The sequence below is a fragment of the Pleuronectes platessa genome, chromosome 9, assembly GCF_947347685.1.
Source record: "Pleuronectes platessa chromosome 9, fPlePla1.1, whole genome shotgun sequence".
Lineage (NCBI taxonomy): Eukaryota > Metazoa > Chordata > Actinopteri > Pleuronectiformes > Pleuronectidae > Pleuronectes > Pleuronectes platessa.
In genome coordinates, this window is record NC_070634.1 from 3,849,012 (window position 1) to 3,861,614 (window position 12,603).

Below are 12,603 nucleotides of genomic sequence, written 5' to 3' on the forward strand. Positions count from 1 at the left end.
CCCCCCCACTCTCCCACTCTATCTAAATGGTCCTAAATGGTGGAATGAGCTTCCCATCGACATCCGGACATCTGAAAGTTTACACATCTTCTGCCGAAAACTAAAAACTTCCGACTATACCTTGTATAAAAAAAAAAAAAAAAAATATATATATATATATATATATATATACTAACAACTTTTTGAAACTAACTCTTAAGTAGCACTTGAATGGCACTTACTTATAGCACTGTAATGTAATATCTGTCTATCTATCTATCGCTCGCTCGCTCGCTCGCTGCATTCAGACACTGTCTCGTCACAAATCCTAGAGGGGCTGCATGTGAGAAAGTAAATGTCCAAATGAGAGGTTCCTATATTCATGCCTAACGCTCTCTCTCTCTCTCTCTCTCTCTCTCTCTACTCCCACCTTTCCCCCTTACCCACTCAGAACAAATGCCAAAAATGCAACAGATTTCCGTTCCAATTAGAAAGCAAGGCTGCGGAGGGAGAGGCGAGCGAAGCAGAACAACTTGAAATGGCTTTATCGAAAGGACTCCCAGGCCCTTTAATTACACCACAATTGATTGCTGTGTGCAGGTTTCCCACATTTACGAACAGATTTTTCCTCTCTACTCTGCATTTAATGCGCTGCAGAGAACGGCAGTGAGATGCTTCTGAATATAGACTCCATATCAGGTCTTTTCATTAGGTGGCACTTACTGTTTAAATGTATGGGTCTGCGGGTGATAAAATCAGCTCACTTTATTGCAAGCTGTGATTACTGTCTTGTAGCAACAGGTGGGGTTTCAAAGTTTTAAATCACCACAAAAATGTGAGCAATGCAGTGTATGGTGCTCCCAGACAGTTTAAAAGGTAGGACAATTAATACATAGGTTTTATTGAGATGAAAATCACATTAATCAGAATGATTGAGCTTCTCTTTTACAGCCTTGGCATCTTCTAGGATGAAAGATTGATGTTGTAACAATCAGTAGCATTCTCTTTCCTCCAAGAACGGGACGTTTTCTCACAAGAAAAACAACAGCTTGTCTGAAGAAACTTGTAACATAAGCGGAGAGGGAGACAGAGATTGCGAGGTGGCCAAGCAAACTAGGGAGTGAATGAAGCGTGGGAGCAGTGAAAACCGTGAGAGGGAGCCGGTCTAACACCCAGGGCCGGGTCTAGACAGGCATGTATGAGGGGGCAGCCACAAATCTTGAGGGGGCATTGTGCCTAACCCTAACCCTAACCCTATTTAGTTTGAGGGGGCACAACATTTATTTGAGGGGGCCAGGCCCCCTCTTGCCCCTGCCTAGACCCGGCCCTGCTAACACCTCTGACACACAATGGTGAAATCTGCATGAATCCTACCATTGATATTCACTGTTTCGGTCCCTGTTTGGAGGCAAGCAGGTAGAAAATGATGCATAGTCTGTTGATAGAAACACGGAGGGGAGCTGTGGGAATATCTGCTCTCACTTTTCACATTTCATTTACCTCGTAAAAGACATCGGGCATATACTGCAGTCCCTTTAAATATTTTCATCATCTCTCAAAACTTAACTCAGAGTCACCTCTTACCTGTAAAAACAGCCCTATCTGTAAACCCATTCATCATGAGGTGGAATTACTCTATGACAAATCTCTGTGGCTGTGTGCGTCTGCAGATTGAATACACAAACGGGGCCACATGTTCCATCCCGGCTCTTTAGCCAAAGTAATTTGTGCCAGTGTCAAAAGTGATATATGGCACCTATGAGAAAAAAGGCAGTGAATTTTTATAATGTATTAACCCTTGTGTGGTGTTCATGTTTTTGTAGCGCTCAGCCAATGTTTCCGGGTCTGGTGGACCCACTGCATTATTGGGTCTTAAAAACAATACAGCTATGACAATTTATGTAAAAATACTTAACATATGTTTTCTTTATCCTAATAACAAGCAATATAGACAGCATATATGGTTAATATTTGTCCTTTACCCCAGTTAAATCAAATTTATGAATAAAAGGGCTTTTCGTTTTTTTGATTAAACAAGAAAAATCAAGCACAGTCAAGATATAGGTGGAAAAAACTAATATCAGTATTGAAGTTTATTTCTTGGAACTCAATTATAAATTGAACACACACTGGCAGACTACAAAACACAAGCAACACTTGCGAGTTCCAAGCATACGATGAAGCAGCATCACAGGCAGCCCAGATCTTGATTCCGTATTTTGTGGGTTTAGACAATATGTACTGCCTAAAGGGGCAGCGACCCCTGAATGGCATCAGCTGCTCATCAACAGTGACATTAGGCCCAGGATTATAAAATAGGGTGAGGCGGGGCACCCACTTGTCCCATATTTTCCTGGTGGCAATGATTTTCTGGATGGAATCTGGGATGAAAAGTTCAAAAGAAGACTTGATGTCCTGTACATGAGTGACCGCTATCTGTGTTGACACTGGTTGCATCCTTATTACATTGGTATCCATGCAGGGTGGCTAATTTCTTTGGGCAAAAGACCATTCAACTTCTTTTGACATCCCTATTCTCCACTTGCTGGCTGCTGACAGGTGGGTCCTGTGTTTGGCTACAGACGGAATTTTCTTGAAGCTGGTTGATTGTCATTGTCATACTCTTTTTTCAAACTCTGAATTGACAGAAATATGATCTTCAGATTCTCAAAACTCTTCCTCTTCATTGTCTTCAAAAGCTTCTCTCTCTTCAAAAATCATTTCGCCATGTTCATTGATTGTGATAAGGAGCCAAACGTTCAAAGCTATGTATTTGTTGTGAGTGTGAGATTTTTCTTTTGAATGTTTCTTGCAAGACAGAGGGTAAAATGTGCAGGAATGAGGGAGCAGAAGTGCTTAAAATGTACAATTTCCACAGTTTTCTTACCCCTGGGTCCAGTGGACCCGAACACCACATGTGTAATGTAAATGTGTAGGGGGGCTGTACAGTGTACAGTCATCGAAAATATGTCCTTTTTTATGTACATCCCAGAAAATGGGCCGAGGCCAATGAGTTTGAGGTTGACATTTTTTTAAATCGCATACGTTTTCTTTTAACAAACATTGAAAACGGGTGCCACAGACCCGAACACCACACAAGGGTTAAACAGGAGGAAAGCATGGGGCCGGGAAAGTGGGCTGTCGTGCTGTGGTGCGGCGCTGGAGGCAGGGGACCTCTGTCACACACAGTTTGAGCCCCTGCTTTACATCTTTACTGGCACCTCCTCTTTATTTCCCTCAGATATCCAGCCACCAACCGCCCCTGGCGCTCACAGTTGTCCAGCAAGGAAGCAGAGCTGGCAGACACAGTATCCAGTGACTGCTCTGCCAATTGCATTGTGTGACACTGTGTGTGTGTGAGTGTGTGTGTGTGTGTGTTTGTGTGTGTGTGTGTGTGTGTGTGTGGTCTTCCTCTTCTGTTTTAGTGAGAGACAGTTCAAATATCAGACCTTTATTTGTGAACAATAAATGTATCTTATATTTTGGCTCATGTTTATTCTTATTCCTCGCTTTACATGGTAAAATTACGAAAAGAATGTGACCAGTGGAGTCGCTTTGAGTTTATATCAAAATACATTCTGGAGGCTAGAAAAAAATAATCTATGTTGTATTCCTTTTTATTCCTCATCAAACATTATTCTGAATTTTGTTTGGAAAAACAATCATAGATCTCATATCATGAAAATCAAACATGTCTCACATTTACGACAATCGGCTCAGACGCAATTTTGCTCATTGTCGATGTGAGCAAGCTGACCAGTGAGCGTCACCAAGCAGATGTTGTGTACCTGTATAGCTGAAACCAAGAACAACATTACATTTCCAAGTCATCTCCAGCTTGTGGTGCAAATGCTTCTGCTCAGCCATATTTTTTCCCCTCCCTTTTTGTTTTTCACTGCAAAACAGAACACTGTGCAAGTGTAGCAAGCTGACAACACTGAATTTCCCCCATTTTTGTTTTTCTTCTTACATTCCGGTTGATCAAAGGCGTTTCAATGACATCCCAAGTCTCTGGAATCGCCACTGTGAATTTTTTTTCTACAAAGGGCAAGTGTGTGGTCTTATATTCTGCCCAAATCATCTAGTTTGTGCATTCTGATGATTCCAATACTATAATTGGTTGGATTTGTCATTGTGTCTGTGGTCTCCCATGTTTTTAAAATCTGTATAGAGTAGAAAATCTTCCAGAGTGCACTTATTCTAATGTGTGTCCAGATAGAAGTGGAAAACACAGGTCAGTGCATTTCATTACAGACCATCGGTGGTAAAAAATAATTTTTTGTTATGGATGTTAACACTTGTATACAGGTCAGGGTGTGTAACCAAGTGAACAGGTGGCCAGGGTTTAATAGACACTGCTCTCTTCTGCCTGTACACTCTTGTGAATATGCTAATACTTCGTATTTTTGGACAAGGAAAAATCCCATCATAAGAATTAGGAAAAGAGAAAACCCTTTCAAACATTAAGAGTTGACAATGAAACAAGAACGCTGAGGGTATGTGTCGAAGTGGAGCGGGTGAAACCTCCGCAGCTGAAAAGCCACTGCTTATAAAAGCCACTCTCTCATTGGCCAAAAGTTATGCATCCAAATCACACATGCACATAATGTGTTTTGGTGATAAACTTACTTTACTGTTCTCATCCTACTCTTGAATTGACAATCTCGAGAAATACATGAGAACTAAATTGGCCTCAAATAGTAGAAGAATACAATGTTTTACATGTGAAGGTCTCTAACAAAGACACAAATACGTGCACGCAAACACACACACACCAACATTATCAATGGAGTGGAGTCTGACTGGGCTGTCCATCTCATCTTGTATGAATGTCACTTGTCGAACATGCTTCTTAACATCGTTACTGAAAAGTGCTCAACAAGACTAGAGTATTGCTATATGTAAATACAGATTTAAAGGGGATCACCACAGTAAAGAACATATATGATTTAGTTTTTGACATCCATTGAATGAAACATGGGATTTTTTATTTTTCTTTATCTTAGATTTTGTTTTGTATTATTTCCTAGAGCGAAAGAAGATCACACTGACGGTTGGCAGCCAGCTGTCCTACAAGAAGATTTACAATGTCGTGGGATACCTGAAAGGAAGGAGGAACCCAGGTTCGTACAAATTGTTTGGAGTTTTTACTTCGAGAAGGGCAAACATACGGTATATCTCTCTCTCTACATACACACACACACGTACTCAATATATTACCAAACTCTGTCTGTCTTGAATATTTGAATAAAGCTGCTTACTGACTGTTTGTAATTAAAATGTTTACAGCTGTGGTACGCTTTCGAGCAAAAGCTTTGCATTCACCTGTTCATTAGACTACTCTTACCATTTTGCTTTAGCTCAAGACAAGTAGCAGAGATGATGGATTAGATGAAAGGGATAGTTTGACGTGTTGGGAAACACACCTGCCCACTCATTGACAGAGAGGCAGATGAAAAGATCAATACCACTGTCATATCCGTCTGCCTCAAATGAGGCAACAACAGATAGAAGGACTGGAAACACAGGGAACCATCAGAGAATCCAGAATTGTACAGCTCCCAGCCAAGAATTACGATTTTTGGGCAAATCAAACATTTCTGATACAAATTGTGAATTACTGTCTTTAGATGTGCTGGAAGACAGATATGTTTATCTTCAGATAGGGTCTGGATAACAATTTTGTCCCTTTTCCAGTTTCTTTCAATCAGAAAGTTAATAAACATTTTCCCAAGATAAAAAAATATTTAAAAAGTCCACTCAGCAGATAAATACAACGTCATCTGTGATACATTGCGTGCCAATATTAGTTAAGTTATCACTCATGATATCAGATGCTGTAGTGTGTCTTTTCCTTGTGAATGTATTTTGTATATTAAGTGTGATGTGAGCTTACAGTATTTACCCAATAATTTGTGAAGAAGTGATGTCCTAATTTGAGCTAGAACATCAAGACTTTCTTTCAGTGACAAACCAGCCCAAAGATTGTCTGTTTAAGCAAATTACTATTATGACGGCTTAACAAATTATGAATGTCAGCTGACCTAGTGACTATGGCAACAGTGACAGGGGCCAAGGAGGAAGTCAGGTGATGCTGCACAGCGGTTAGGCTGCGGTGGATGGATGGGTTGACAAAACACAAGGCTTTAAAACAACACAATGTCTTTTTGACCTGAAATAGCAACTCCAGAACCATTTGGACGATACACACATTTATAATAGATAGAATGGCATCTCTGTTATTGCCACAGTACTTCAAGAATGCCTGGTATTGCAACAGTCAGCGAATGCACTTGACATGCAGTTGTTCTTACATGTGAAACCAATTGCAAATTATATTTGTTCTGGTCCTTAACTGGTCCACAGTTAAACAACCAGTTTATTATTACAACCACCCCTAAACCCAACCAAATCAAGCTGCGACATTTCTGCAGCTTGAACACATGCGCATCTATTATTAATGAAAATGAAAATATTATTGTCACTCTGTAAAGGTCATTAATACTGGAAAAAAGAAGTTTGACGCTTTAGATAATTAGATTAACATTTATACTTTACTTCTTATTTAGGTTTGGTCCCTTTGTCATTATGATAAATCCATTATTTGTTAATGAATATATTTTGTCTTTGTCTTGAATGATATGAGACTTTGTGTCTCCTGTCAGTGAACTGATGGTTTCATCTCATGCTGCATCTTCAAACATTTTAGGGTCATAGATTTCAATTGAATTTACTTTGGATTTCTTCAATTTATTTGAATGGCCCGATGTTCATTATTCTACAAAAGATCACCTTTATTCTGCCCTGACATTTCTAGTTCCAAATTAATTTACTGCTTCAATATTGGATGGTACAATTTACTTTCACTTTATTCGACTAAACTCTTATCCTTTATGGCGTCTTGGATTTTGCTGTATTAGTCATACTGGTCTGCGCAACAGGTCAATCAAGTCAGAGTAATTCAGTTAGACATCATACACCAGCCCTCTGAAGGTGGAGGTCGCACAGAGAAGGAGACTGGAATGACTCAGCGCTCTCTGATCATCAGACCGCTGAGTCACTTTCCGCTTAGACGAGAAGAGCGGTTTGTGGCATTTCCAATCATGACAAACTGCCTGGTCTCAATCGTACTGTATTTATAATAAAAATAAGGCACATCACAACCTACAAAACACATTAGCATGCTAATGGCTTCAAAGGCTTCTAAGCTTACCTGATACTGAAGGAGCGTGGGCGCACTTTTATACATGCAGTGTCTGTGATTGTCAAGTGTGTGTGATGGCTTAGAAGAATGGGGCTCAATATTTAGATTACTTTCTATGTACTGCAGCAACTTCTTCTTAGTTTCTCATTTGACTAGTAACACATTAGACAATGGGGTCACCAATCTCATTAAGTATTTGTGTAAATTATTCATAGTATTATTGTTGTGATGGTGAATTGAAACTCCATGGGTCTTTGTTAGATGAACCAAACAGGCTTTCCACATATATTACCTTGATGTCATTTAAATTAAAGGTTGAGCAAATCATTTGATCTAAGTCATTTAAATGATTAATTAAAATAAGTGTAGGTTGCAGCCCTGATGACAAAATGACAAAGCACGGACTCATTTTAGTGAGAACGCACCTGGTGAAGTTGATAATTTCTCTGCAGGATCACGCATCGGTGTAGGAGGTCAGTCAGTGATGGAGGTGCAGAGAGGAAGTCTGTATAATGACGTCATTGTACATGCTATGCAGCCACATGATATTTGTGATTACAGCATTTACACAACATGAAGAAAACCTGCTGTATGTCACCACAGCTTAGAACCATATTCAGTTATGGACAGCTCAGATAGGAAATACAGTTTTTTAGGTTGATACATTGTTGACTGAGTTATATTTGTCACAGTCTACATTTTCAGATACACAGAAAATACACTAAACATTGTAAAAACTTAAACAACGTTAGACCTACTACTATGCCGCTTTCAAAATGCAATTATAATTATGATTTTTATCATCAATTTATTTTGGACTTACTTTTGGCCTTGAAGTTACAGCCCCTTGTGAGTAGGTGGTGTTGCAACCCCCTCATCATCCATTATGCAAGATCGTTTGTAACATAGACTGTGGGCTATGAAAGGATGAACAATATGACAGATTCCCAAAAAATGGAAACAAAGTATCTGGATTGCCCCTTGGTGGCTGTTTGCAGAATAGGTCATATACCCCACCACCTCATTGTTAATTGATGGGACATAAAAAGCTATTTTCTGTCATTTTACTTAGTTCTTATCACACTGATGTATGCTCAACAAGAGATCATGTTTCTACTAATTTGGGGTTATAATTAGTTATTTGACGCACTACAAATGGGTCCAGTTTTATCATGATTGACAGCTGAGACAGACGTCTGAGGTGGAGACAAGTGGTCTGTCTGTCTTTGATTTGTTCGAACACACTTGATCCACTATTGTCAGGAATAGCTAACCCACTGTTGTGTGTCTGCAATCTCTTAGTTTCTCTGTCTTTTAATAGTTTATTTCAGGTCAGAGCTCCTACAGTCATTGTCAAATTATGGGATATTTGAGGGACAAGTGTGATAAAGATAAAATGTCTCATTATCAGTCAAGAAAAGACTGAACAATTTGGGTAGTAACACACATGGACTCATTTTTCAGCTCAGGTCATTTCCTAACATATTATGTCCTATTAATATTTAAATGGCAAACTAACCCCTCAGTCAGCTGTTTCTGTCCTTATCTTTTTTAAATGATCCCTCTGCAGAGAATACCCTTCATCGTGCCCTTGCCTCGCCCCCACATGTGCCCCCCTTACCTGCCCTTCTCTCCACTCGTAGCAGCTCATGGCTACCGTACCTGTCCAGCCCAGTCACTGCTGGAAAATTACCTTGCTGATTTACAGTGTGATATTAGGCAGCCATAATGGGCCACTAAAACAGATAATATGGGCCACAAATCTCTGGAAGGAGCCACCCTTTCACTGGTTGTTGGCATTTGATCATGGCTGCTCCACGCTCATTTGTCTCGATCCTAAACAGAATGAATACTCATGCATATCCACAAAGGCTTTGAGTAATACAGCCCACAATAATGTAGAGGGGCAATTTGCTAAAAAAATGCTTCACTATCATGCAATATATTTCGTTTTGATGTTAGTTTCATTGCTGTACATCAATAACAGCATAACAATAAAACTCGAAAAGGCTGATGTAAGCAGACCTGTTGTTTGACCCTAAGCAGCCCAATGGAACTGGCACACAAACAGTTAGCTATGCTGAATGTTAACTCACGGTGGAATATGTTCTGGAAGGAAAGTTTACAGCAGCTGTTGTCTAAACTTGGCTGAGAAATAGTAAACGTAGGAAGTGCATTGGTTGGTTACACATAGAGGACATAGTCAAGGTGCTCTTAAATGATATTGCAGTCTCTCGTACGAACTTATACATATTTTTTCCAAATTTCTGACAATTAACTATTTACTAAATAATGACACCAAAAATGCCAACTTCCTAGTACAGCAGGCTATCACCAAGGAAATTCGGATATTTGCTTTCGGCCACACCAGAGAGGATCCTTGCAATTTTGAAACAGCTCTAATTTTATTGGGGGAAATTACTGAAGCAATTCAATTCGAGTGTGATAATTGTTAAACATTTTTAATTTAGAAAAAGAGTTTGATATTTTCATTGTTATGTGAGTAGTAGCCTGACTATATCGACTTCAGTGGGTGGCTGTTAAATGTCAAGGTGTTTGTTCATAGAGGAGTATCTAACTCCCTCAGTCCCCACGTCAGAGCAGAAGTGCCATCTGATCGTTTCAGCTCTAAGAGCTGTACTGTAAAATGTTGCAGCCTTCAGAGACATAACGTCTGTTATATCCACTGCATGCATATTTACATGAGCACAAACTGGATCTGAACAATTTCTACTGAGTCCTTGACTGACAATCAATCAGACACATTGGTAGCAAATGTATACCAAATGTATACCAAAATTGGTATACATTTGTTTGACCTGTTTTTTTCTTACATGGTGTGTAAGTTCCCATAAGAAAACAGGTTGACTGTGTTTGTCAAAGCTGACTCACATTCTAAACACGACTGGAGTCAACTGAAAATGCAAGTCTTTTACAACTGTTCAATAAAGTATATTGAAACCTTCAAAAGATACTTAAACAGAAAAACCTCTGTTGGAGAATATATTCTTTTGATAATTGCAGTATTGTACCAAAGCATATTGATACTCCAACATTGGAAGATACTGAAATAACAATGCATCAGCCAAAAGAACAAGAAAGAGGGAAAGAAATCTGTTGTTGTAGACAACAGATGTTTGATTGCAAACAAAGCTCACTACCCTAAAACTCAGATGGCACTTGGTGAACTCTAATAAGTATATTATATGGCCCAGCCTCTAGACAGTGAGACCACAACTACATACGTATATGTAGTTATTACCGTTTGCACCAGTGTAGCAGGATACAGAATATTAATTGCCCCACTGTTTGTGTTCGACAAAATAACTGAAAATATGTCTAGGGAGGATTTCTCCAGATGATTAACTTTTGCAGCTGATTGATCAAGGGCAAATATTTAAAATGAAAACAAACTAATGTTCTAAGATGTCTCTGCATTGGTTGGGAAACGATTCCTCGTAAAATGACGCCGTATAAAAAGTCACAAGGCAGTCAGGGAGTGAGACCATCCACAGTTCTGAAAAAAAAAATCCAGGTAACTGCATCCTACACAACTATAGACCTAAAGCTTAATTAGTTTGAGAAGTTGTCATCATACAGTGTAACTGACACATTTTAACATCCTAATGAAATGTCATTTTACAATGTAAATAGCTCAGCATTGCATTGTATGCATTTACCCTCAGGTGTTTTGTTTTGTTTATTTCATGGATAAGTCTTTTTTTAATCATTGCTTCATCTTGTCTTTAGTGTGTTTAATCTATTCTAAATTCAAATAAAGTTAATTGCACTTTTACATTTGACAGATTTTAATCAGTTCACGGTTATGGCGGCTCATGTGATTCACAGCTTCTCACAGTACACTAACATATTGTCAGATTCTCAGGCGAAGCTCGCAGGCTCCTCTGAGCCGCTCTTTTCTCACTCAGAGTCATCGGTGTTCCGTGTTGGAGTGATGAGGTTTACTCTGTTCTTCTCTTCCCTGCAGGAAGCTGCTTTGTGCATCCACACTCAACATAGGGCCTTTGTAGAAAATGTAAGGCATTTCTCAAAGAGAAGCCTGGAGCATTCATGTTGGAGTGTTTCTGTATGTGTTAGAGTGGATGAGAGTTTCCTTGAAAACACTGTTTAAATTGAATTTTTTCTGATAGTTTACTGAGTTGTTATTGAACTTAAAATTTTCTCTTCATTATTCAGAACTTCTTGTTGGTCTTGATACACTGACCTCTATAATAATGTCAACAAATGTACGATGCCATACTTTCATACTAGAAAAAAAACGTGTGACTGTCTCTTGTTTAGATCCAATTTGTCCTTGGAGTCAAATGAAACAAGATTTAAGGTTATCCTCAGACACACAACCTAAGAAGTTGCACTACATAAAATATCTAGAGTAAATTGAAAATTGTGTCTAATACACTCTTATTTATCAGACGCACAATCATCATGTCCGATAACATGTCCAAAAACAAATACAAATGAAGTGGACACTGGACACTCCTCTGTCGGCCTTAAAATGTAATCTTTGCGGTCTCTCCTATTTAGAAAGAGTCATTTGTTTCATAGGCACATTTCATATTAAATGTTTACATTTTTTGGGGATCACAAAATGTTATATGTTCTGACTTACCCAACAGGACTTCTGCCAAAAGTACGGTTAAAAGAGAAATGCCAGGAAACCCCCCAAACACAGCTGGATTTCTCATTATGACAACTGTACTATTCTTCATGTAATTAATGTTGATAAAAGTAGCAGTATCCTGTGGTACTATACATAGGTATGACTGTATTTTCTTTCTTTCTATCTCCAGATCGCTATGTGCTGGTTGGCAGTCGCCACGACAGTGACCAGAGAGGCGGGGCTTCAGCTATCATGAATCAGCTCATCGCGGCTCTGACAGAGCAGACCAAACTAGGATGGGTGCCGGACCGTACCACTGTGTTTTGCTCCTGGGGAGGCTCAGCCCTGGGAAACATTGGGTCCTACGAGTGGGGAAAGGTCAGCAAGCATGAGAGCATCCGTCTTATAAATGTCAGCTTAGAGGTCAACGTTGGTGGCTTCTGGAGTAATTTAACCTGATGATAGAGCACAAGAAATAAAATAGTCACTGGAAATACATGTTTACTATACCATAATACAGCATATGCTACTTCTTATTTCTCAGACATGATGTATGTGGGCTTGTTAGAAGATTATCAGCCATTAATATAAAGGCTACAGTTGGTTCCTTGCGGCTTCTAGCTTGTGAATACAAAACTAAACAGATTTGACTGAACCTTGGGTATAATTTTTCAAATGTGAATGGAAATAGCTACAATTAACAATTCCAGGAGGAAAAAAAGTGTTCCTTTTATATTAGTGTTCCCAGACACACTTGCTTTCACAGCAGGTTGCCCACCACAGCTGTCGTCAGACTGTT

The 12,603-nt window shown here is 39.2% G+C and overlaps 1 protein-coding gene across 2 annotated transcripts in view; it reads left to right on the top strand.

The window, feature by feature from the left end:
- The window catches only part of LOC128448298 (inactive N-acetylated-alpha-linked acidic dipeptidase-like protein 2), a 447,438-nt gene that overhangs the window by 272,664 nt on the left and 162,171 nt on the right, over positions 1-12,603 (top strand). For both annotated transcript variants that reach the window (XM_053430883.1, XM_053430884.1), the window contains 2 exons: positions 5,010-5,102; positions 11,995-12,182. In XM_053430883.1, coding sequence (XP_053286858.1) covers positions 5,010-5,102; positions 11,995-12,182 — 281 coding nt within the window. The remainder of the gene's footprint in view (positions 1-5,009; positions 5,103-11,994; positions 12,183-12,603) is intronic.